Source organism: Dermacentor andersoni, chromosome 8, assembly GCF_023375885.2.
Source record: "Dermacentor andersoni chromosome 8, qqDerAnde1_hic_scaffold, whole genome shotgun sequence".
NCBI classification, from domain to species: domain Eukaryota; kingdom Metazoa; phylum Arthropoda; class Arachnida; order Ixodida; family Ixodidae; genus Dermacentor; species Dermacentor andersoni.
The window spans coordinates 11,181,704-11,208,780 of NC_092821.1; the positions used below are offsets into that span (position 1 = coordinate 11,181,704).

The following is a 27,077-nucleotide window of genomic DNA, read 5'->3' on the forward strand; positions in this document are numbered from 1 at the left end:
CAAAAAGATCGCCTTGATCAAGTCAGACGGCCTCTATGATTTCTAGGTTATGCCAGTTGGACTGTTCTCGGCGCCTGCAACGTTTAAGCGCATGATGGACACGGTTTTAGCAGAACTGAAGTGGCAGACCTGTCTTGGTTACTTGGAGGATGTCGTCGTCTTCGCCGGAAATTTTGACGATCAGCTCAGGTGGCTTGCGGCAGTACTAGAGGCCATCAGGGCTCTAGATTTCCCGGCATCAGGGCTCACTCTGAAGCCGAGAAAGTGCCGCTTCACTTACGATGAGCTTTTGTTCCTAGGCCACGTCATCAGCGTATCTAGAGTGCGCGCCGACCCGTAGAAGACAGCTGCCATCGCAAAGTTCCCGCAGTTCATCGACAAGAAGGTAGTGCGTAGATTCTTTGGCATGTGTGCCTACTACAGGCGCTTTGTCCAGGACTTTTCACGCATCGCGGAACCGCTAACGCATCTGACCAAATGTGATGTCGAGTTCAAGTGGGAAACGCCGCAGGCCGATGCATTTCAAGAGCTCAAACGATGCTGCAGTCGCCGCCGGTACTTGCACACTTCGACGAGGACGCCGATACCGCAATCCAAACTGACGCCAGTAGCCTAGGCCTCGGTGCCGTGCTAGTCCAGAGGAATAACAGGGCTTCATGATCATCATCATTTATTTATCATCATCATCAGCATGTCCACTAACCCGCTGCTGTTCGCCATGCAGGTGTTTACCGAGGCAATCATCCTGACACTTCTTCCGGCCGTCCCCGTTCCTTCGTGCATGCCAGTTGCGTGCGCATCATGGCCCCACGCAAACGATGACCCGTTGGCAATTACGACGCATTTTCGTGCATCTACTATCAACGGAACTATACAATCGGTATCGCCCTCGCTGTTCCTGGATCTCGGTCAAGCCAGTCAAGCACCATCGTCATCGACAGCCGCATTCACGGCAGCTATAAGTCCTCCGCATCTGTGCGACCCGTTTCGTGGGCTCAGCGGCTGTGCCTCTAGCATGTCCACTAACCCGCTGCTCTTCGCCATGCATGTTGGTTCACCACGCAGTTTATTTGCTAAAAGGACGAGCAATTACCTCTTGGTACAGCTGCTGAGCCCCCAGTGTTTGTTTTCTATGGCGTTTGAGTGCTTTGCTGTTGCGCGTTTCCTGTTGCTGCAATCAGCCGATAGTGAGCTGAATCTTGGACCCCATACAGCAGCAGTCTTAGAGGAGCTAAAGAAACTATCTTCTGGGCAATCTAAACTTCTCTCAGAAGTCCAGGATCTTAAACATCAGGTGCTGGCAACTAAAGACGCCCTGGTCGAACTCAGTAGACGTTTAACAAGCGTTGAAGCAAACTGCCAGCAAATTGAGCCCTTGAGGCAGCAGCTCGGAACCGTGCAAACCGACACCGCTAAAACGGCTCATCGGGTTTGTAACCTTGAAGCTCGCCTTGATGATGCCGATAATCGCTCTCGGCGCAATAACTTGATCTTTTATGGCATTACGGATACTAACAAATCTGAATCATTTGCTCAGTCAGAAGAACTGGTCATTCGGCTGTGCTCCGATCAGTTAAGTGTTTCGCTAGAGCCAAGGGAAATCGAGCGAGCGCATCGCCTTGGTCGATACATCCCTGGTCGTAACCGTCCCATCATTGCCGAACTTTCCTGCTTTAAAACAAAAGAATCCATCTTGTCGAATGGCCGCAAGCTTAAAAACACTTCATACAGCATGGGTGAGGATTTTTCTAAGCCGGTACAGAACGCGCGAAAACATCTTGTCGCTTTTGCACGAAGCCAATCAGTTCCTTTTTCTCTTCGCTTTAAAACATTATTCATAGGTTCAAAACGCTACATTTTTTATCCAGCTTCCCAATCCGTGAAAGAACTATAGCTATCGCGTTGTTACCAGCATTCGTCCCGACGTGCTCTGCCTGTCCCCCGAGAACCTTTTTCAATCTCTGTTATTTTTACTAACATAAGAAGCTTTCTTCCGAAAAGACAAGTATCTGATCTAGTATCTTCGTCTGGCAGTGACCTACTTATACTAACTGAAACATGGCTTACCAATGATATCACTGACGGTGAAGTTCTGAGTGAACTACCGAATTTCGATGTTTTTCGTAAAGATAGGCAGGGTACTCGGGGCGGTGGCGTTCTTATCGCAGTAAAAAAACATATAATGTGCTCCACAGTTAATGTGGCCACTGACCTAGAAGTTGTATGGCTTATCATTCGCGCTAATCCACAGCTACTACTTCTTGGCGTCTGTTATCGTCCCCCCAACACTAATCCTGACTTCCCCCGCCATCTGATAACACCTTGAACCAATTAACGAAATAATTCCCGAACGCTTGCAGCTTGCTCGTTGGGGATTTCAATTACCCACATATCAATTGGTCAAATTATTCTAGCACAGTTACTAGTACGACAGGAGCTAGAGAATTCTTAGATATCTGCCTTAATTTTAACCTCTCCCAGATGATAACAGAGCCAACGCGTGCAACTTATGGCTCGGCTAACATACTAGACCTCATACTAACCACTCATCCTGAAAGCATGTCCTCCATTAGCTACCTACGCGAAATAAGTGATCACAAAGTAATCCACGCTGTTTTCTCATTTTCACCTATAGTACGTCGTTCAGATCAGAAAACAATCCACCTGTATGAAAAAGGCAATTATGCCACCATAAACAGCGAACTAATCGCATTCTATCAATCATTTGAATTAGGTTTTGAAAATCGCTCAATACAAGAAAACTGGTTACTCTTCCAAAATAAGATGACTAACCTCGTTGCGCAGTTTATACCAACTATCTTACTTCGCTCTAATCGCAATAAACCATGATTCACTAACGCACTAAAAAAACTGGAAAACAAAAAGAAACGTCTTTTTCGCTTCGCTAAACTGAGGCCAAGCCCTAGCTCCTGGGAAAAATACTATGTATCTGAACGCGCCTACCTGATAGCTGTCCGGCAACAGAAGCACTCATTTTTTCATTCTGACCTACCCCGCATGCTCAGCAGTAACCCCCAAAAATTTTGGCAGGCTATCAATCCCCAGTCATCCCCTGGTGTCAGAATTTCTAAAGATGGTGAAATCTTACCTGCTATTGACTGTGCGAAACTGTTTAACAATGCATTTTCATCCGTGTTCACTACCGAACCACACGTGCCTCTTCCTGTTTTCACTGTTGCTGTCATGGCTCCAATGCCGGATATTATTTTTTCACCAGATGGAATATCCGCACTAATTGATAATCATAAATTATCTTCATCAGCTGGTGTTGACTATATCACGTCAAAGCTTTTAAAAAACACGAAGCGCATCTCTGCCATGTATAAAACCCTGCTGTATTGCCAATCACTATCATCAGGCACGCTTCCTAACGAGTGGAAAAAGAGCAAGGTCGTTCCAGTCTACAAATCAGGTAACCGCAATTCACCCTTAAATTATCGTCCAATATCCATAACTAGTATCCCTTGCAAAATAATGGAACACGTCATATACACACACGTAATGAATTTCCTAGACAGTAATAACTTTTTCATCTGTCGCAACATGGCTTCCGTAAAGGACTGTCATGTGACACTCAATTAGCTACATTTCTTCATGACCTACACTCAAATCTCGATACTAACACTGTGACCGATATAATTTTTCCTGACTTTGCAAAGGCGTTTGATAAAGTAGCTCATCAACGCTTATTATTAAAACTTTCTCGCTTGAACTTCCACCCCAATATCCTAGCATGGATAAAAGAATTTCTTAGTAACCGATCACAGTCCGTCAGTGTTAACAATACTACCTCAGAATTTCTTCCCGTAACATCAGGCGTAACCCAAGGTTCAGTCTTAGGTCCCCTCCTCTTCCTAATATACATTAACGATCTTGCATTGCATGTTTCCTCTCAGATTCGTATGTTTGCTGATGATTGCGTTGTCTATCGAATTATCACTAATAGTAATGACTGCATTTATCTTCAATATGACCTGAACAACATTACAGCCTGGTGTGATCAATGGTTAATGGTACTAAACAATAATAAATGTAAATCTATGTCAATTTCCCGCAGCCGTAATCGGCATGACTTTATCTACACAATTAATGACATCCCAATCGACACTGTAAACTCTATTAAGTACCTAGGCATTACGATCACGCATGATTTAAACTGGTGCTCGCATATAAGTAACATCATATCATCTGCCAACAAATCCTTGGGATTTCTGAAACGCAATCTCCGCAACGCTCCTCAGCAGGTAAAACTACTAGCATATAAAACACTGGTTAGGCCAAAACTCGAATACGCATCACCCATATGGCACCCTCACCAGATTTACCCCATGCAACGCATTAGAATCCATACAGAACCGCGCCGTAAGATACATTCACTCGACATACTCATATGATATCAGCGTATCACCATTAAAAGTAGAGTCTGGTTTGGACACACTAGCGCACCGTCACCGTATCGCGAGCTTATCATTATTCTATAAGTTCTTCACCAGCTCACTGCGCCACGCGCCTTACATTGTACCACCTTCACGCATACCGCTGAGCACAGGCCACCCACTAAATGTTGCTCGCCCTAGCACGCGCACTGTCACCTGCTCGTCATCATTTTTTTCATCGTACAGCCAAAGACTGGAACGGCCTTCCCCACCACGTCGCTGCCATCACCACGTCATCTGCCTTCGTGGATGAAGTAAAGAGTATTCTGTCTTTAAAATAATATAGTGGGCAACCTCCTGTATTTTTGTACCACCCACCCCTGATGTAATACCCCGCAATGGGTCTTTAAGGTAATAAAATGAATGAAAATTAAAGTCTAGATAAATTACGTCTTTTTGCAAGAGAGAATCAAGGTTGAAATGGTCAGTAGTGAATTCGAAGAGTTGAGTTTCACGTGAGTGTCCTGGTCGGAAGCCATGCTGGTTGGAGAAGAGGAAAAAGTTAGCTTCAAGAGGAGAGGCTACATGATAATAGATTATGTGTTCAAGAAGTTTGCAGGCAATACAGACAAGTGATATCGGGCGATAATTAGAGGCATCCGTTCTGTCACCGCTTTTGAACACCGGGACAACCTTGCTTAACTTCCAGTCATTAGGAATGGTACTAGTAGTTATGGACTGCGTAAAGATGATTTGTAGAATTTTACTAGTAAGCCCCTTAGTGCATTTGACGAATTTAGCTGTAATGTTATCCGGGCCAGGAGCATAGGAGACCTTGGTATCGATCAGGGCCAAAATGCCCTCAGATATGATGTCAATTGAAGGCATGCGGGAAAAGTTGCAGTCAGGAAGGGTACTGCTACTTAAGGCAGATTCTTGAGTGAAAACAGAAGAGAAATAAGAATTCACGACATCAAATTGATGATCGGTAGAGACAGGTGATCCATCAGGATATGACAAAGTTATATTGTGAGAAGCACTGTGGTTTGTAGGTAGAAGTTCCCAAAATTTCTGTGGGTTTTCACGAAGGATACCAAGGAGGTCAATATGCAAAAAAAATCTTTTTTGATTGCCCCAAAGATTATTGTACTGGCGGAGGCATGCGAAATACTTTTCCAATTTGGAATTGCAATCCGAGTGTTTAGCTGCCCGAAAAAGGCGCTTCTTTTTGTTTACGAGCTTCCTAAGGGAGTTGTGAACCATGGTTTATCAACATCGCCCCGAATACGGACAAATGGCACCTATTTCTCAACAAGAGATCAAATCTTCTGTTCATAAAGTAACCAATGGCTCCCTAAATTTTGAGAGGAAGCGGACTGCTCAAAAGACACAAAGAAAGCATCTAATTCCTGATTTATTTTCGAGAAGTCTGCTTTGTTGTAATCACGGAAACATTTTGTTGAAGGCTGACTGTTTGGTACCTGAAACGTCAGGTAAAATAACACCATCTTGTGATCACTTAGACCATCAATACACATTAACGATTGAACATCATCGGGGTTGGAAACCAAAACTAAATCGCGAATATTGACATCGTTTGTGCGAACTTAAATGTTATAACAAGATCAAGAAATTATTTAGGTAGTTGAGAAGATGCTGTTATGTTATCCCAGTTAACGTCTGGAAGGTTAAAGTCACCGCAGAGGATGAAGTTACTAGTCGGAAACGTAGCAAAGTAATAAAAAACAAGTTGTCTAGGTCTTTCGTAGAAGATTTATCGCAGTCGGGCGCACAGTAGCACGCGATAAGCATATTTATGCAAAAACAAAAACGCACTTTAACGAAAAGAATTTCTTGTTCGTTGTTGATTGGTATAGCGGTGGAAGACAGATCAGATTTAATCAGTAAGAGAACACCACGCCCCGGCGACCAACCCTGTCAATTGTGAAGGTGTTGAACACGTCACTGGACAAATGTTCTTGCGTGTCTATATGAGAAATAAGCTATGATTCTGTAAATATTGCAATGTCAGCTGAACTGTCATGAACAACGTCTTCTATTAAGTCTTTTTTAGGAAGGTAGCTTCGTACGTTTTCGAGAAGGAATTAAATACTGTCGTATACTGGGACTTTAGGGTGGTGTGAGTGTGGCCATGTAGTGTGGCAGGATAGCAGTGAGCGAGCTTGCGGTGAACGCTACGACTTCACTTCTCTAACGGTCTCAGTCACGGAGTCATTTGTTGTTCATTGCTAGGTCGTCAAAACGAATCATAAAGGAAGTGAACCGAACTTCTTGCGCATGTGCAAAAAGTTTTTTGGCGGGCTATTCTGACACGTGCCGAAATCTCGAAAACTTTGCAATTATCGGACGGTTTCCAACCTGATAAGGTCCTAGTCTAGGCGCATATTCAATATTACTGCTGTTAATCGTAATGGCTAGCTTATCAGCACAAAATGAGACAACATGCGATTCGGATCGCGTCCAGCTCTTCCCATTCTCATCCAGAATTAAAAAAAATCACAGATTTCACAGATGCTGTCCGTTTTCCGAGTCGTCGCACTTCTCAGCTAAGGCCTTTACTTCAGCAGTAAGTTTGGCAATTTCAGCATTTGGGGAGGCAACTGGCTCTGAAGCGGCGTAACGGTTATTTTCAGCAAGTATTCTAAGGCACCAACACGACTTGAAAGACTGTTGACCAGGTGCTCTATATTGCTTTGGGCTACACGGATCATTGTTACCTCTGACAGCAAGGTAGTTTGCGATGCTTGAAGTTGCGACAAGGCATTAGAAATAGATTCAAGGGACGGTGCGGTGTTATGATCAGGACCGGGAATAAGTTCGACGTCCCCAGACAAAATGAGCGTGAAAGCCAAGGCAACAGCACTTGCATACAAATGAACCAGTTTCAGCAAATCTCAGCGAAAATTTCCGCATTCCACGGGGGCACGATACCGCAAGCGAGAACGGGTTGCTGCTGCGAAATGAAGCAGCATAAGGTAAGTAACTAACCTGTGTCAATAAAGGGACCGTCACGACAGGTGCGTGCGCGGCAGCGTGCTCAGACTGGTAGCGGAACGGAGGCGGGTTTAAATAGACCAGCGGCATTGACCGCGCACAAGGTGGCTCCAGGTTGCCAGATGAGAGCATCAGTAGTGGTGGGAATCAGCGGCCACGTAGCAGCTCCTGTCCTTGTTCGGTTGAAAACTTGGCCACAAACTGTGAAGCGGCGATATGCCGCGCCCTCGATGCTTAAAAGGTAGGCGGGAAGATTTCGAAAGACCATGTGCATGATGGCTTACGCTAGCTAGTCGCTGTCAAAAGCTTAAGGCAATTGTTCTACGACTGAAAAGGAATGCCTCGCCATCATTTGGGCTACGGCAAAATTCCGGCCTTACATATATAGCTGGCCATTCAAAGTCGTCAGCGACCATCACGCGTTGTCTTATTTAGAGGACCGATCAGGACGGCTACCGCGGTGGAGCCTGAGACTGCAAGAATGTGACATCACAGTAATCTACAAATACGGACGAAAACACTCTGATACCGAATGCGCAAGATGGCGACAGTGACGACGCCTTCCTTGTAATAATGAGCGCTGAAAACTTCTTTGTACAGCATCGAGCAGACCCGGAGCTAAAATGCCTCGTCGAGCATTTGGAAAGGCACACCGACGTTGTCCCTAGGTCAGTTAAGCGCCGATTGTCTTTGTTCACGCTTCACAACAACCTACGCATGACGAAGAACTTCTCACCCGTCCGCGCCACCTATGCTCTTGTTATTCCCTCAGCCAGAGATACTGCACGCCCTGCATGACGATCTGACCACTGGGCACCTCAGAATTCCGCGGCTGCTATCGAGGATAAAGGAAAGGTATTACTGGCCGCGCCTGACCGGCGACGTCGCCCGTTACGTCGAGACATGCCGAGACTGACAGCGACGCAAGACACCACCGACAAGGCCAGTAGGATTACTACAGCCGATCACGCCTCCTTGCCGCGATTTTTAACAGATGGGCATGTATTTGTTAGGACCGCTTCCGACGTCAACATTAGGAAATAAGTGGATCGTCATGGCGACGGGCTACCTCACCCGCTTCGCTGAAACGAAAGCTCTACCGAGAGGTAGCGCAGCCGAAGTGGCAAAATTTTTCATCGAGAACATCCTGCAGCGACATGGTGCCCCTGGAGTCCTGATAACCGACAGAGGAACTGCCTTTACAGCACAGCTAAACCAAGACATTCTGCAATACAGCCAGACAAGCCACAGTAGGACAACTGCCTACCAGCCCCAGACAAATGGTCTCAGGTAGCGCCTGAACAAGATCCTCGCCGAGATGCTAGTGATCTACGTCGACGTCGAACAAAAGATGTGGGACATGGTCCCGCCGTACGTAGCTTTTGCTTACAACACGGCGGTGCAAGAAACAACGCAGATCACGCCGTTCAAGCTGGTTTAAGACATGAACCCGACGACGACTCTCGACGCCGTACTGCCGCACGTCACCGACGAATAGAGTCTTGGCGTCGCCACCTATTACCAGCGCGCCGAAGCCCGACAGCTCGCCCGCCTTAGGATCAAGAACCAACAGCGTACCGACAGCCGACACTACAACCTTCGACGCTGCTAGGTCAAGTACCAGCCCGGCGACCGTGTTTAGTTTTGGACCCCACAACGCCGGCAAGGGCTCAGTGAGAAACTATTACGCCGCTGTTTCAGACCCTACAGGATCATCGGACGCATTGGCGCACTTCACTATGCGGTCGTACCAGTCGGCGTTTGGCTATCACAGCGGCGCCGCTCACGAACTGAACTAGTCCACCTTGTGCGACTTAAGCAGTTTTACTAGCGCTAATCAAATTTGGGACATTATATACCTCAATTTTTTTCTTTTTTTGGACTCTGTTACTTTCGACTTTGTTGTTTTGTTAGTTTTGTTTATTAAATGTCCTTTTTGTTTTTAGCTCTCCTGTTTTATTTGCAGCGTCGGGACCATGCTTTTTTGAGAGGGGGGCATTGACACGTATACTTGTTTGTGTTCTCTGGGTAACTGCTTTTCACCTTCGAACGAATGTTACCGCACAGCGCAGGACGCACCTGCATGTATCGGAAGTTTATCGAATGTTATCGATGGTTCTTTTTACTGTTTGGTTTCACCGAACCTTGTGTAGTCTGATTTCATGTATGCGCCACGCGAATGGTGAACTTATTGGAAGACGCGCGGTCACCAACGATTGAACCTTTGCCGACTGATTTAAATAAACCGACACTCTTATCCGCAGATCAAATTTTTGACGATCGCCGACTGGTGTTCGCCGCTTTCGTTTAGCTTTGAGTGTAGCCTGTTTTTATGGGCACAGATTCGCCCAATAAAGTTAGTTTCACCATTCAAAACTTTGTTGCTGTGTCCTCAACCGTCAATACCACGTGAAAATATATACCACCGTATGTCTGATGTAATTAGTCATTAGTGACGTGAATACTTCCGCTTTCTACTTCCCTGTTTATAGGAATTTCTGCAAAGTCGTGCTCCGTGGCGGGTCTCTAGAGTCTGCCATTCTATGCTTTGGTGTGCTGTAACATTTGATTTCAGATGAATTCTAATTATTCCAGACACTTCATTAACTGAGCTTGTATGCCTATGCTTTGATATCGTATTTGTAATGAAGCCCATGAATTTAGTTTCTTACTATTTTTTTCTATTTTATCTTATTTATATTGAATTTCGTCCCCGGTCTTATCAGGAAGTGAAAGTGAAGCGCTGCCAAGAAACAAGAGTGTCACTCGATGCTCGTGCCACTAATAAACTTATCTTCAGACATAAACAATGCTATTCTTATACTTGGACAAGCATTATAGATAAGTTCCGCTGAAATGTTTATTTCTATGAAAATTTTCAAAGTTGATTTCTGCCTTAATGGACGAGACTTCTTGAGTGGTCTTTATTTTCACCACTTTAATATTGGCACTCTGTTCATTTGGGCTGATTGGTACATCTTGTCAAGCAGCAGCATGGCGATTATAGAGCCAAAGTGCGCCAGAGAACACATTGCACAAGTAAAGCAGATGGGGGCAACAACAGGGCACCTGTCACCATCCTCGTGTCCCTTTCTTGAGTGCTGTGTTCCCTGGCGCTGTTCGCCACAATTATAAACCAACTAGACGAACCATACGTTTTTTTACAAGAATGTTTAGCAGTGCGATAGATGACGAAGAGGCGCATAATAGAGCGCTCATTGGCGATAAAATGCTTTTCCTACTTAGTCACTCCTCATTTATGAAAGCACAAAGAAGGTTACACAAAAAAGTAAAGAAAATCTGCAGGAAACGTAGCTAATTTCTATTGTTCTTAGGGAAACGGGTACTCACGTGTATTCCACATCTGTAACTTTTCTCATGCTTATATATAGCAGTTTTAGATATAAACCATTTAGTTGCTAATCACCTCTGTACCCTTCGCATTCTTCCTGTGTCACAATGTTGAAAGTTCTCCCATTCGCAGAGTACACATGCGAGGATACTATGGGTGCTGTACGCGATGGCTGTTCATGACCGCGCTCTGGGCAAACAAAGGCCCATACAATGAAGCGTTCCTTTCCTTCGACCGCTTCCTAACCTTGCGTGAGGCCTCCTCACAGCGAAGGAGCGATGAAAAAAGCAAGTGCACTCTGAAAGCTCCCTTCGCCCGTCCTCACGTAAGGAAAGGCTGCCGCACGCCTGGGTTCGAGATGATCTCTAGAAACATTTAGGCGAACACTATTATTCAATAAAAAGATGTGGTATCGTCGTATTACTCTTAAACTGACGTGATAATACTGAGAAGCGTGCGCACTTTCTTCTAGTTTTGTTTAGTAAACGTAAAAGAGTACCACATTGTAACGCAAAACTTGATGTACTGCAGCGACGCTGGCTCGCCGGCGTGGTGCAACGCCTAGCAACGCCTTGCAACGCCTAGGAACGCCACTCATGCCAGACGTGCGACTGAAACGAACATGCCTGGCAAGACGTACCGTGCACGCGCTTCTCCGCAGGGGGGCGACAGCGCACATGCGCTAGCAAACACCACGTGGCATAGCAGTGAGGTGAAGCGCTCGTTCATGGCTAGGAGCGGCGTAAGGACGCATGAAGGTAGCTTAGGAGCTATATTACGCTGAGGAAGCACAAAGGACACCTTCTCTCCGGGCACCTTAGTAAGGAAGCTTTCAGAGTGACATAAGGTGGCCTGAGTGCAATGAAGGCTTCCTTACTGAGGTAAGGAAGATTTTATTGCTTGGCCCTAAGTGTACCAAAACCACGGCCTCCGTTGCTCACGGTTGCTGTATTGAAAAAAGTAAATTTGCACGGCGATAAGCAGTCTTAGATCGAATTACGCAAATAAAATTCATTAATTATTTGACAAGGCGTAGCTTGTTGGTCAACCGGTGCCAATCACGAATCACGACAGCTTTAAAAGTGGTGACTGAAAACGTTGAGCTACCAAGCCGCGGTGGCTGCTCTTAGCTGCAAAAGACCAGTGAATGTTTAGTGGTGGAGTAGCAGCAAGTATCGTTTAAATGCGTAAATGCCACAATGCGTTGAAAAGAAGAAGAAATAAAAGTGCCTTTGGGAACCGGAAGTTTGCGACTCTCTGATTTAGGCATTGTAAAAATTTTATTACTTTACTCATTTGATCCTAAACTGAATTAAATTGACCTAGCCTACGATGCATGCTTAGTGTCACGATTGTCGTATTTCGTTCACGGAGAAATCTAAAATTTGAAAAATCCCCGCTGTGTTGCGCGAAGATGAACTACACTGTGTGAACCGCGGGAGGCGCATAAGCGTGGACGCCCCGACGACTACACAGCAGTTGTCGACGCAGTTTGCGTTACCTCTCACTTGGCTATCACGCCATTTCTCATTTTTTGATAGAACAGCCCAAATGCAAATGGATATCAAATCTGCCCTTCTATTTTAATAAGAACAGCTTTTTTGGCATACTTAAGTATTTCCGGGTATAGTTAGTATGCTCTTTACATCGTGCCTGAAAGAAAAAAAATGTCCTCTAAAATTTATCCGTTGTTAGGCGAAATCAAAACCGCGTCACACGAGTTCTTCAAGCCCATCAGGTGTACACATTAGCGCTGCGACAATGTGCCCTTGGGCAGCGAGCAACTACTCACCATTAGCACGCACAGGCACGCCAAAGATCTCGGAGGCCACTTCGTGTAGGTCCAGCGTTACCAAAGGGAAGAGCTAGAGAGTAGCCCTGCTGGAATACACGGCTCACAGACGACCTGTTTCGGCGGTGGCTTTATAAGAAACTTTAGCTAGCGCTCGTTAGGAACGGCCTGCAGAGGTGCCGACATGCAAAGTTTTCCCAGCCAGCTGCAGCAGCGGGGTTGGCGTTTTCTAGGCATCAACCGTCAGTCTTCAGCCTAACGGCGCCATTAGGTCTACAGTGGAGACTTGCTTTAAAAGGGCGACAAGGCGTCATTCCGCAGTCCCCTGGCGTTACGATGTCTGCTGCGGCGACTGACTGGGTGAGGAGGACAATACACCGATTCAGCAACTCTGCGTCGCCGGAGTGCCGGGACGAGGTCGGCGAACCAGGCTTTAAATTGTTAGTGAACTCGCCATCACCGACCTGGTCTGGCGGTAGCGGGGGACCTCCTGAGGGAATGTAATTGGCGACATCGTTCCACGCGCCTTTCAAGACGCAAGAGAATGGAGAACCACGGCGGCCACTCTGCGAGGGTCAGCTTGGGGATTAAGAGGCACCTCCTTAGGGCAAGACCCAGTTTTGCGAAGACCGTCTCGCCTCGGTGGGGGCAGTGAAACCTGTGCGGAAGTGTGTGTGTAAGCCCTCCCCCTCAAAGGCGGCTCGGCTACGACGACTCTGGTCGAACGTTGTCTCTCACCTAGGGATCTAGGGAGGACAAAGTGTATTTAAGGAGCTGTTGCGCGGCTCCTCAGTGTGCTTTCTCTCGCAGTCATGCTAGACTGATGAACTGCAACGCCCTTATGTAGATACTATAAATAAACCAATATTTTTCGTTCTCGATGAGAACAATTCTCTCACTTCGGCAACGTCCTCAGCGTGGATGAGTTGGACGACGGCATGAGCGAGCTACCATCTAATACATGCCCGACTCCAAACTTTACAGGCCCAACTCCGACGCGGCCTATTCAAATACATGTAAAACGCAAAAATGATTTTCTGATATAACCCTTAGACCGAGTTTTAAGAAATGTGTTGCATTTGGGACAGAAGGTTAAATTCTAGTGACTGTTGGAAGCGGAATTTCGATTTAGGGCCTGAATTTAGTACAAAAAAATTTCAAAAATTCAAAATTCTTAAAAAAGTAGAATCGCGAAGTTTACAAGTTAACAGCTCTGCAACAAAGACAGTTATCGCGGTTCTGTAAACAGCATCCGTTAGATCATTGAAAGCGGACCGATTCGTTGTGCCAACTTACATATTACGTGAATTGGTTACGTTGTACACAAGGGTTCAGCAAAAGCTGTATTTCCATATTACCAATTTTTTTTACATTTATTTGTGATATATCAATTTTGTCCGCTTTAGATGTACCATTAGATCCAAATCGCATAATTGTGGTATAACTTTTCATTGCCGAGTTACACAGTTGTAAACTTGATAGCTTCGTTCTTTTTTAATTTGCAATTGTTGCCTATTTTTTGTAACAAATTGACGATCTAAATCAAAATTTCGAGATGGACAGTCACTAGATTTAAAGCTTTTCTTTTAAATGCAACGAACCTCGCCAAATTTGCGGCAGTGGCTGCCGAAAAAAACGAATTTTCCTTTTACATGTACTTAGTAGGAACACCCGAGCTAAAGCTTCCTCTTAAAGGGACACTAAAGTGAAAACTGATTTCTTCTGCATCACTAAATTACCGTTATACAACACCAAAAACACTACTCTTAAAACGATAAGATGTTTAGTAAGCCAGAAAAAGCGCGAGAACGAAATACGGGTGGCGACGCCTACTTAAGTTCTTGCACCTGGGGGCTGTGACGTCTTGGATTTTGATGCCATCTTCTAGGGATTACTAATTATATATAGCGGTGCAGATTGACTGCATTGTGTTCTAAAGGAACCAAGTATTCAACATGGCAAGTTTCTGGAACCTTTATTCAGCCAATGCGGCCCAAATGCGAAAACATCCTTTGGAATCCCTGACGTCACGCTGACGTACCGGCACTAGGGTTTCGGCGCGAAATTCAAATACTGATACCTTTACTCATTTTCTCGTCTAATAATCAAACTATTTTTTTAAATGACTGCCTGCAGGGTTCTCAAACAATGCTTCATTATTCTAAACTAATTTATTTTTTCGCTTTAGTGTCCCTTTAAGGTGCGTCGCTACATCGCTTCGGTAATAATTGCAATAACCTACACAGTCATCGTGTGATTGGTTCTGTAGAAATTTTCTTTTGGGGGTGGAGGGTTATGGCCCGAAGCAAACACAAAACCCTGTATTCTCCTACGGAGTTTCAGGCATTAGCACTTGCAGCCCAAAATGTTTATTACTCCTGGCGGTGAGTACGCAATCTGATAGCTTGCTCAATATTGTTGCGGCTTTCTGCAATGAGAAGACAGGCTTGTGACGGACTCGCTATGCTATGTTATAAATATTGGCCACCTATTCGTATGCCAACAGATCAAAAATACGATCACGTTTTTCTTAAAAGCCAATTCGCAATATCGCAAATAATAACTATCAATCCAGACGTACAAGACACCGCCGAGAGCAACAATAAAAACAACCTGCATGTAGCCACGCTTGTAAAAGACTCGCTATGCTATGATATAAATATTGTCCACCTAGCCGTATGCTAACAGGTCAAAAATACGATCGCTTTTTTCTTACGAGTTGCGATATCGCAAATAATGAATATGAATCCAGACATAAAAGACACTGCTGAGAGCAACAATAAAAACAACCTGCGCGAAGCAATAACACTTCATTTTGAATTTACTCTATATTTCTATGTACGAATAATATAAATCTGCGATTGGCCGACGTGCTCAGTCAGCAGTCACTGTCTGCTTCTTAACTAGCAAAATTAAGTGTTGCGTCGAGGTATCATATTCTATGTCTTACAAATGTACTGGAATTCGGAGTTGCTGACGCTTCTTTCTCCCACCGTGTTGCGCAGTTGCCTCAAGTGTGTAACGACAATTTCATTTGCATCACCCCTTTTATAACTATCACAAAAAATAAAGAAATGGCCGTGATGACAAAAGGATCAATGAGATTAATATGAAGAAGTACTCGAGTCAAGTAGTAGGCGCTTCCTGGTGCTCATTAGTATTAGCCATGCATGAGGCTCACCTTATTTTGTATGCAAGGCGGACGCCCCTTCATATGTATTTCTCTCTCTCCCTATCTCTCCCTCAATCGAACGTGCAGGTGAAGGTCAATGGTGTGGATCTCTTGCAAAGCAGAATGCTGTACGACACGAAAGGGCTGGATATACTGTCCATATTTCTCATAAAGTGGAAGATGTACGAGCTGCACCTCATATCGGAGAGTGCACCTGTTTACCCGGCAAGTAATTTAGAAATCATAGCAGTTTTCCTAACTGTGTTAGCTTGGATTAAATTATTGTGGTCCTGTTTAGTTTATTGGTGCTAAATAACGGACCCTTCAAGTTCGACCCTCTACATTTTAGTGGATGTCATCGGAACCTTGCTTATTAAAAGCAAACTGTAGGCAATTTTCAGCAACCTTTGTAATCATAAATAGAAAAATATTGAAACTGAACTAAAAACAAGGAAAGATAACTGAAGCTCAATAATCAACGAGAAGAAGGGAAAGCAAGAGGCTCGATTTTTGTTAATTATGAACAAAACAAACTAAGAAACAGTGAAGTCAAGGAAACCATAGAAAAAACTAGCTGAGGTTGAAACTAAACTGTAGAAAAAAGTAACGAAAAGGAGAAAATGAACCTGGATGAAAAGAACTTGCTAACGCTAAGATCCTAACTCGCCATCTCAGCATTACGGGTGCGCTGCACTACACACGGTGCAGCGGCGGCCGCTCTAAATGTGAGCACTATCTTCAGTAATAATGTGCACCAAATCAAGCCCTGCTACTCTTAGTCAGCGCTACGCGGAGCCATGGCGAAGTGATGCGGGACATGCTTCCAAGAAAAAAAAAATATATGCCTCATCCACTGCCCATGGCCATGAGTGGCGCTGGTTAACACTCCCAGGGCTTGATCAAGTGCCCATTCTTATCAAAGACAGTGGCCGAATTGATAGCCGTCGCCGTAGCTCCATTATTAGTGCTGCGGCAGCTCAGTTGACAAAGCATCGCACGTGAATGCGAAGGGTGTGGGATCGTTCCTCACCTGCAGCAAGTCGTTTTTTCATCGCATTTCATTTCCATTAATTTATCGTTTCTTTATTTCAATTTTTAAGCACAAGTAATTTCCCTTATCTTGCCGTTGGTGTCAGTGTTTCTTGGCTTCTTATGATATCAATGGCTGGATGAAACTCTTTTCTTGCTTAAATGTTCTGCTCTTGTCCGAGCTATGCTGTCTAGACTGGCTATATTTTTTGGCTTTAATGTTTTACCCTTTGTGTTCACGCGTACTGAATTATTCGGTGCTTGAAGTAAGTTGTACTTGTTGTTTCTTGGAATAACAACTTCGTTTATCCCGATATTACTTACGTTATCGTTCTCAGAGCTTTACACGAAGTCACATAGTTTCGTGACAATGGAGTCTACAGAACGACAAGGCTGATTGCAACGTACAGCTTATGAGTACATGAAAGTTTACGTGCGATGAGTCTTAAAAAAAACTCGTCTGAAAGAAGAAAGCATGGCGACTCGAGAAGCCGAGCTTACGTCCTGGGTAAAAGAGAACTGGGCTCTAGAATGTCAAAGGCATACTAATGAAAGGCTCAGAGAAAATGTTTCCTGTGGAGGACCATTCCAATATAAGCAAGGAATTCAATATCGGGAAATGAGTGGATAGATGATTGGGATTGAAACTGTCGAAGTGTTAAATTACTACTTCCCGTTCGCAGCAATGTTGTCGTTGGTGTCGGCATAGGAGCCCAGCTGCCCTTTTAAAGCTCTTCTTCTGAAATAGTGCCTTCGACCGCCATCAAAGAAAAAGAGGAACCTCAATGGCACTATATGTGTCAAGCAGTGGTCTTGTAAGTGGATAACAATGATAGCGTCAAGGTAGTGATGCATGACTTCCCAGCTAACTTGGCCTGTGAGCTAGTGAAAGAAGCTTCATTTTGCCCCACGAAATGCCTGGTCACACCCGCTGATGCTCTGTCCGATATAATCAACGTTAACGCGTGCGAACCCCACGGCAAAACAGTCAGTACTAAGCCAGGGGACCTAAAGGGACTTGCAAGTGGCGCAAATGCGTGGCTGATTTTCAGAGCTACAAAAACTTACCTTCAAGAGGTACTCTTTATTAATGCGAGCTCAATAGCAGTACCGAAATACACGTCTCTTCAAATATGTGGCCTGTTAGGAACGAATTATGCAGCTTTCAACAGATCGAACCACATCTTTCCAAGGACGACACTAACACGGTATGCGCCCTCAACGCGGCGTACCTGTCTATGCAACGAATCAAATAAAGAAGAAAAAAAGCTTAACCGGGCTGATTTACCTGGCTACAGAATTCTCCTCGCCGCAACAAAATAATTTTGACGAAGGGACATTCAATGACATGATGGGTGGTGAGACCTAAAATAGCGCGGTATTCTTTCACTCCGTTTCGATGCGTTTAGATATTTTCGAAAACCTGTTAGCAAAATTTTATAGTCAACCGTCACGCTGATGACGGTGAGGGTGACATGAGGAGTATATTAGTTCTGTTCTGTTGACCTGCGATTTCTTCTTTAGGTACTGCAGTTATTTCAGCAAATGTCTCAACAATCTCATTGTTTTGAGTGTGTTTGTCCAGTAACTGCCGCGCACACAGCTCCATCTTTAGCTACGCAACACTTTTCGCAAGGGTAATTTATGTAGTGTGCGCGGAAATGAATTGTCATATGTGAGTGACCTGGAGAAAAGAAAACGAAATGCGGACGAAATGCTCGTGTTTGACGGCGCAGCAGCACCGTGTGTCGGGGGTGATCGGAAGACAGCCAGCGTTGTAGATGTGGTGGGACGGAGTTGATGGTGTCCACGGCGAAAGCTAGTGGCCTCCAGATTTCGTGACCCAAGGTCACTGCAGGCTCCCCCCTCGGCACGGACATCACTTCAAACTCCAGCCCCCAGCTTGTGGTCGGCGAACATCGCCAGAGTGTCCAACCGAGGTGAACCTAGCTTCTCCTGTGCTCTGCTCAAGAATCAGCATGGGAACGCCGAAAGTGCTTCCAGTTTTCGCGTTTCATCGTTTTCAGCCAGCATCGTGGCGCCGACTGTTCTAACATCTTCTTTGCTGCCTTTCTGTTATCTCATCGCCAACCGTCGCTGTTCGAACTTGAGCCCATCTTCAACGTCCGGGCCGTTACTGTATGACTCAATGAAACACTTTCATTTCTTAAATGTGGTGCCATTGTCCAAGCGATGCTGTCTAGACTAGCTGTATATTTTCCGTCGATTGCGATATCAATTATATGAACACTCCACGCACCTTTCGCTGACAGAGACCACGCACCACGCACCTTTCGCTATATGTGCGAGTGATTGCGCGCGAGATTCAGCGAGCTATCGCGGCTGAATCTCGCGCACGCATGCGAGGAAAACGGGGAGGAAGCGCGCCGTCTTCCGTCGAGCGCAAGGCTACGTGGGGGGCACATTCTGGGGGGCACAGTGGGAGGCACATTCTACTCCAGGCAGCCCGGGCGGCCGCGCGCGCCTGCCCAGGTTGCTGCACGTTCAAAGCTGTCTACGACAACGACAAAGTCCGCCCGTGCGCTGTATTCTCGCGGCTTAGTTTGTGTTGATGCCAGACGCAGCCTGAAGGTCAATTCGCTCGCTGTTGCTCACGCGCTGCCTCACTCCAGCGTTTCGGCAACGAGTTTCCGCGGTCATCGAGTGAGATGGGTTTATGGGCCCCATAACGTAAATCTATTCCAATCTCTGTTTATTCCAATATCCTGACGTCAAGCTTCACCGACGTCAATCACCAACGCAAGCTTCGGGCGGTAGCCTGCAGCGTTGTTTCAAAAGCCGACTCAAACGTCCTTCTCGCCTATAGGATGTCACTTTCTTTTTCTTTCAAAGCGAATCGTATTGCCTACTCTGAGCAGTTTTTCTTATCTAATTGACTGACAAGAGGCGACGAGCCTGTTCAGGTGGAGAGAGTTTCAATTGGGCGCGGCCAACACATTGAAAGTAGATTACCGCGCGGATGAGAAGGGTGGTGCCAGCGTCTGCGAGTGGACCACTTACCCTTACCTAGCTTGCTGTGGCTTGTCGAAAACCGTGGCTGTGTGCGATGCAAGGTTAAAAATTCCACGAAAATGGATCTGTAGCAATGTAGACTTGCCGCAGCGATGTCGTACACGTTCCGAAAGGTATCGATTAGGTTTGCTGGGACGCAAACTCTATTATTAAAGGCAAATAAATCTATAGTCCCTGGCATCTCGAAGTAGCCAGTAACACAGCGATTGGCGGGTAGTCCTTTTCTATTCTTTTTGGAACGGTGCAGCATCCGGCTGCGCAGAAGAAATTTCAATTTTTTTCAGAAGAAATTTCAGATTTACTGCTGCGAAGACAGCAGCCTACGTTATGTGGTATTGTGACCAGACACCGTGACTCGATGCCATCTGGCTTCGAGCCTGCAAAATGCCCAAGATCGGTATTGTGGTGTCTCGGGCAAATTCACGTGTGTCACTCAGCTCCTGGGATTGCTAAGAAGGGAGACTTGTCACCGCTAGCTCTGAAGCATTGTTTGTGCTTCTCCTCAACGACTTTTTTTGACCGAATACACGTTTACACGGATGGTTCCGCCAATTGCAACAGCTCTACCAGAGCAGTAGCTGTTCTATTGGACGCCGTCTCACTGTAGCCTAAATATCCACACAATAAAACGCCGACAGCAGGAGAACTTGCGGCTCTTCAAGGTGCACTGAACTACATGCTCCAGCAGCCACCAAATCGTTGGGCTATTTTCTGCGATTCCAAAGCAGCCCTACAAACTCTGCAGTTTGCCCTACATCATGGGTTACACGAGCAGCTAGAGTATGAAATAAGGCACGCTCATCGTCACGCGCTTGAGATAGGCCACGACACTGTATTTCAATTGTTGCCAAATCATTGATGAATTGTCGGCAACGACGGCTCAGATGAAGCTACGCGTTTAGGATACCAAAACCATCAGCGGATTCCTATAAAACTTTCAAAAATCGACGCTGCGCGACAACTTCAATCACTTGCTCGCCTTATCACACTTCTACAACGGAATTCACCGGGTTTCACCAACTCATGGTGTCAGTCTCTCAACGCTAACTTGCGACTTCGCCTGCCACCTGGACTTTCCCGTCGCTAAACTTTACTGGGTCGCATGTGGTTGGGCGTGGCAATCAGAAATTCCCATTCATTCCCCATAGGAAAGGCCAACAGTGTGGCGTGCAATTTGTGTTGGTGCGATGAGATTCTAGAGCAACTTCTGTGCCCCTACCCATCTTTTGAAACTGAACGGCGTACTTTACAAGGAAAACTGAAGCTGCTAGATAATAGAGCGATTTCAGAAGAAAAGATGCTTGGACCATGGCATATGCATTCTTGAATGGAAAAGACCACGAAAGTCCTTCTGCGCTCCATGAAGGACGCTGGATTGTACGAACGCTTGGGACAGCGGAGATTCCTCGGCGACTGACTGTGAATGACTGATTATTATTTTTTTTCTCTCCCATCTGTTCTTTCCTTTTTCCCCTCCACAAGTGTGTGGTAGCCAGCCAGGCACGTCCTTGATTAACCTCCCTACATTTCCCGCTTCGTTTTCCTCTCTCACTCTCTCTCTGTCGCAACCGATGGTTAGGCTTTCGGCCGAAGTGGCGACTTTTTTCATATGTTGCACTTTTCTCTTTACACGTAATTATTTCTTGTGCTCTTGTAGTACATTGTACTCGTTCTTTCTTGCACAAGCTGGATAGTCTATCCCGATGACTCTTACTTCATGGTTCTCTTAACCCTGTCTGAAGTCACATATACCTTCTTGACATATTGACGTTTTATAGGACAGTATTTTTGGGGACCACTAGAAGATGCTTATTATGTGCTGTATACGGGCCCTCCTCAGCAAGCTATTTCCAAAAGAAAATACTCCAATGTTTTATAACACTCAAATTTTATTTGCAGGATAAATTTACCCACTCTCACTACCCGAGGCTTGCGCTGGGTGCCTTCTTGGAGCTCAGTGGAACTGTTGCTGTCCTTGGCAATCAAGATAAGTAAGGCTCTCTACGTCAGATTTACGGAGCTATTCTCTTCTTTCTATAACGTTTTTTGGGTCATACTCAAACTAAAAAAAAAAGCATGCGATGATTCGAGACTGGCCGTCTACCCTCATATTTTTGTGTACCAGTGCCCGTAAGAGCGCATGCAAAAAAATGAAATAAACACAAAACATCATAAAGAAAATATAAAATTTCGATGATGCGTAATGTTTTATGCCTGGTGTTTAGAAAAGTTGTAACGTTAGAATAATGTGTTGTGTTTCATGACAATTTATATGTGATTTCAGAATGTGATGTACTGCTCTTCGTGACTTCAACTCTCTTCACAGATTGCAATTTCTCCACAATGGGCGACCCTTCGGAGCGATAGCAGTGGACTCAAGCTGGCTAGGAAAAGTTGTTGTCATTAGCATTAGATTTCATGTGAGCCACATGACTGTCGATAGTAGCCTTGCCGGACACACGGTGATAACGAACATGCCTCAGCTGCAGCCGACACTAACGGAAACTGGTGGTGAATTTGCTGTTAGCCCGAAATTTGTACCGTACAATGCTGTCCTGGTAAGTGCATTGTAAAATATGCAAGGTCAAACTATTGGGCTGCAAAGTAAACGTGTATTTTTTTTAATATGACATCAATAAGTGGGAAAGGGCGCCTGAGACTTGCGGAGGCACAAAAATAAGTCCGACACTTATATCAAGCCCGTTAAGAATAATTAAACGTACCTAAACCACAATATTATTATTAAGGATGTCGTAGCCAGGGATTACAGAATAATCCTATATGTGTAAGCACTTCTATGCTTACCCAACGAGGAAAGGGTCAGTCCGCCTCTCCGTCGGTCACGTTAGACGCAGCGCGGCAGCGGCAGCAAGCGAATTCACGTTCGTGATGCCTCTTGCTTCAACGCTAGCTAAGCGGCGAGGACAGAGCGCACACAAAGCTATCAGCAGTTGGCGCATTCTGTCCCAATCGCAGATGGCTTTCAAGATAGAGTCCCTGAGGGGGCGTCATAGACAGCCACCGTCGCCGAAGTACGTTTGATATTGTTTATGATTGTTCGGCGTGTATTGATAGGGCACTAAAGAGCGATAATGGCTTATAATTACCGGAACGCCATCAGTGCACCTGGCGCCGCCACCTACAATAGTTTTCTTGCTTGATCAATTTATTGGCACCGCCGTCCGCTACAGTTCGGCTCGCCGCAGCGCTGTCGTTTATGGTGATCCGATCAAGTTTCATAGTATTGTAATGACACCGGGCTGCATGAAGATGAGCTAGTGGCACAACGCTTACGCAGATTTGGACAACCCCCAGAGGAGTTTTCCGCGTAAATATTTTACCACCTTGATATCTTTGAACGTGCGCCGAATCCACGGTACACGGGTGCTTTTTTATTTCGCCCCCATAGAGAGGCTACTATGGTGGCCGAGATTCGATCCCGCGTCCTAGGGCAGAGCAGCGCAACGCCAACGCCACTACGTCACCACTGTGAGTGGTATGCTTCACACTTAATAAGGATCACTTATCAAGCGACGACAGAATAAGTAATTGTGTATTTTAAATGAAAAAGCATTATATGCCCCATTAAGCAAAAATGTAGCGGCGACGGCGGCGGCGTGACTGAGCGATGGTAACAACATACGCCTATGGCACGAATATAAACACGTCAAAATGCTCCAATTGACGTCCTGTTGCTCAGGGTGGTTCCAGTAGACAACGTAAACAATGACTTTGAAAGGAAAATTTGCTACGCTAAGGTCTGGGTGGTAATCGAGTCCGGGCCTACGGCGTATGAGACGAGCACCCTTCTCCGACGTAGCGACAGCCCTACGGGTCTGGCTGACTAAAGATGTGCCTAGGTCGTGGGTCGTGGGTGGCGCAACGTCATTGCACACGTGCGTCATTAGGCACGTGAGGGCACAGCCCATGGGCTGTGCCGCCACGTGATTACGTTATAACTTGCTAGTAGCGCCACGTCATGAGTGTATAAAATGAGCGAGTTCATGATGTTCCGAGGTCTACACGCGGTATGCTTTCGCATTCCCAGAATTAAACAGTTTTAGGTGTCTCTGACGTTTTTAAATGCACTTCATATACCAACTGCTATCTATAACATTTATATAAATTATCATGTACTTTCATTATACATAAAAGAAACTAAATTGTGGGGTTCAGCATAGTTACCTTTCACAGGCTTCTTTTGCATTGTTCCCTAATTGTCATAAAGCGGCCTCGTTCCGATGACAAAATGCTCGATAATCAAACCCGCAACCTCTAGCTCACTAGCGAAACACCGCACCCACTGAGCCAGCGAGTTCGTTATCTCAAATACGCTAAACAACAAATTGAAAAGATTCACCTTGTGAGCGCAATGAGCTGTCCAAGTAGTACGCTGCGCGAACAATTTTGTGTAAATAAACAGTAAACAAAATGTACAGAATCACGACGATAACAATTGGACTACAGTCATATGGACCATGGTTATTCACACCTATGTAAAAGTTGCACTAACGAATGAGATCGTAACGCAATGATACCAGACAGTCGCCATACCACACTAAATACAGAACGATACTGCTATATATTATTGCATGTGTAATGACTGAAGATGTTAGGCTATAATCGGGTGTACGTGGTTTCTAGAAGATTACTTAAGCCAAACCTACTTTGACAAATTGACAAACAAAAAGATGCCAAAAAAAGGTTTGACAAACCTACTGCGGGACATTTCATTTGTTTTATTTTTGTACTCTATACAGCGACCCTACATTATAGGCCTTAAGGCAGGAGTGAGAACCGGAGTACAGTGCAGGAACATACTACAATATCATTGTACAAAAAAAAGAAACGAAAGGCGGACATCCCACTTCTATACACGCGGAAAGAAAGAAGATAACATTATGAGATTACAAATTACGTGATAACCTGCGGAGTATTTTTAGGGGAACAAATGATATGTGTGCGTAATATAGAAGTGCATGCGAAGTTTATCGGCCATAGGAAAGTAACCAAAACATCAACGTGTGAATCAGATAACGTGTTCTGCTTGAGAGGTTAAGACGTCTATGGCTCTGCAGTGCTAATCGCTTTCAGAAATTATTCTAGTGAAAAACACTCGACCAGATTGATAGGCGAGACATTCCAGTTAAAAAGTAGCCTGGGTTACGAGACCAAGTGAAGCGGCCAGTGGCAGGTGTCGTGAATGCAGATTTATAAATTTTTACAAAATTGTGACATCGTCAATAGATCTGCTTGAGCCTATACAACACCGTGTCTCAACAAGATCAAGTTCCTAATTTTGGAAAAGATTGATGGCGATATCCTCCGGCTATAACAGACATAAATTTACCTTGTATCAATTTTAAACCACTAGACAAAACGCTGAGCAATTTAGGTAATAGGAGCGAGCACAGTGCACAAGGTTATGGGTGTTACTTTCTATGCGAGGCGACGATGTCAAATAATGGTAGTCCTCTCTCTACATGATTGTAAATTATCTGACCAAAAGCAGTTACGCAATTCTTATTTGGGCTTAGTACCGATTGTCTAGTAATCTTATATTAAGTAAACTTGCATATGAGCCTTTTCTTTAATAATGCGGGTGAATGTGCTCCCTACTATGTAGCGAAACCAATCTGTTTTTCTTCTGTAATGCTGATCGTTCAAAATTATAAAGCTGGTTTCCTTATAATAAACCGTCAGCAACGCGGAATAACTGAGACGACTTTTTGAATACATAAACCTTAAGAGATATTGTCATGTAGTAGTGACGGTGAAGAAAGCAGTAAAACTGAGAATGACGAAACTAGCTTTTCATTGGATGAACTTGTGCCCTTAAAGACAGGCTACACTCAAGCAACGGCCACATCGGCGGACCCAGTTGGCGATCGTCGGAAATCAGATCGGCGAATCAAGCCCGTCAGCTTTTATACATGAGCCATCGAACGTTCCAGAGTAATCGCTGGTGCCCGCGTCTCTTCCAGAAAGTACTACACCTGAGGTTTTTAGCGCACGAAAAGGGACGAGAGACAGAGGCAAGACGCGGACACAGTGCTGTGCCGCGTCTTGCATCTGTCTCTCGTCCCTTTTCGTGCGCTAAAAACCTCATTTATGCAATACCAACACGCCCTAACCTACGCTCTTTCCATTACTACACCGTTTGCGTCGAGCATAAATGCAATCAGATTACAAAAGTTTCAGCGTGGACAGCGGATAGAAGCATTGATAACATTTCAGAAGCTTCCGAGATATGCAGACGCGTTCTGCCCTGAGCAATAACATTTGTTAGACGGTGCGTTCACCGATAAAAAATAAACAATTTCACGTGTCAATATATGTGAAGTCAGTTTATTGGCCATCACATTTATCGTGACGTAATTGGATAAACGAGGCACTACAGAGCGCGCGGCCAGTATCCTTGGCCTTCATGTTTCCGAAGAGTGCCATACAAAAGTTTATGTCATAAAAACGAAATAAACAACGTATCATAAAAAGAGCCTTCGGTTAACCACCTTTCTTATTGTTTAGTACATAAAATTATGCACTTCTTTTATTGCATATTTCCCACATTCTGCGCCGTTCAACTCCCCAGTCCTTATATAGCGCTAGCATTAGTGTTAAATAGTGCAACCGCAGACGCAAATTTCTATATACAAATAAACTCACCTGTATTTTCAGACCGTAAAATTATTAAGCATAGTGGTGCCAGCACCGAACCACGCCCTCTATAAATACCAACCACAACGCTTAGCCGCCACTGAATGATGCGCTACAAATTGTGAAAATGAAAAGTTTGTGGCATTACATCATGGTGTAATTGGTGTTTCCGAAACACACTTTAAAATTAATCTATTCCAGGTGCCAGGATTTTGGGGCGACTTCCCAACGTTCACGGCATGATAAAAGCGGCAGTGAGAGCAAACAATTCGCTTTCTTTTTTTCACTTAACGCCGGTCGTAGGCGGTGGCATGATAGAAGGCGTTTGCATGAGTCCGCATTTTCTAATAAATTATTTGTGAAACGACATGTATGTGGTCTAATTTTATTTCCGAATCAAAGAGAGCTGCGCCGGGGCAATTATGTCTGTAAATTTCGACAGCTATCGGTTGTGGTTACTGATGCGTTTCAGACGAGAACAGCTGCACGAAATGTTAACGTAACAGACTCATCATGCGTTTTTGAGAGCTTGTCCGTGGCAGCATGGGTCTGTATATGTAAATACAAGACAATATATTCTTTCAACGATATCATATTGATCCATCTTTGCATCAGACGATTCTGTCCGAG

General features: G+C 45.0%; 1 protein-coding gene across 1 annotated transcript in view; it reads left to right on the forward strand.

Moving 5' to 3' along the window:
• Positions 1-26,816, forward strand: part of LOC129383671 (uncharacterized) — a 177,280-nt gene extending 150,464 nt beyond the window's left edge. The window contains exons 5-8 of the mRNA XM_055068340.1: positions 15,816-15,953; positions 21,690-21,781; positions 22,117-22,348; positions 26,649-26,816. Of these exons, the coding sequence (XP_054924315.1) occupies positions 15,816-15,953; positions 21,690-21,781; positions 22,117-22,348; positions 26,649-26,690 (504 nt within the window). The 3' untranslated portion in view covers positions 26,691-26,816. The remainder of the gene's footprint in view (positions 1-15,815; positions 15,954-21,689; positions 21,782-22,116; positions 22,349-26,648) is intronic.
• Positions 26,817-27,077: the final 261 nt, after the last annotated feature.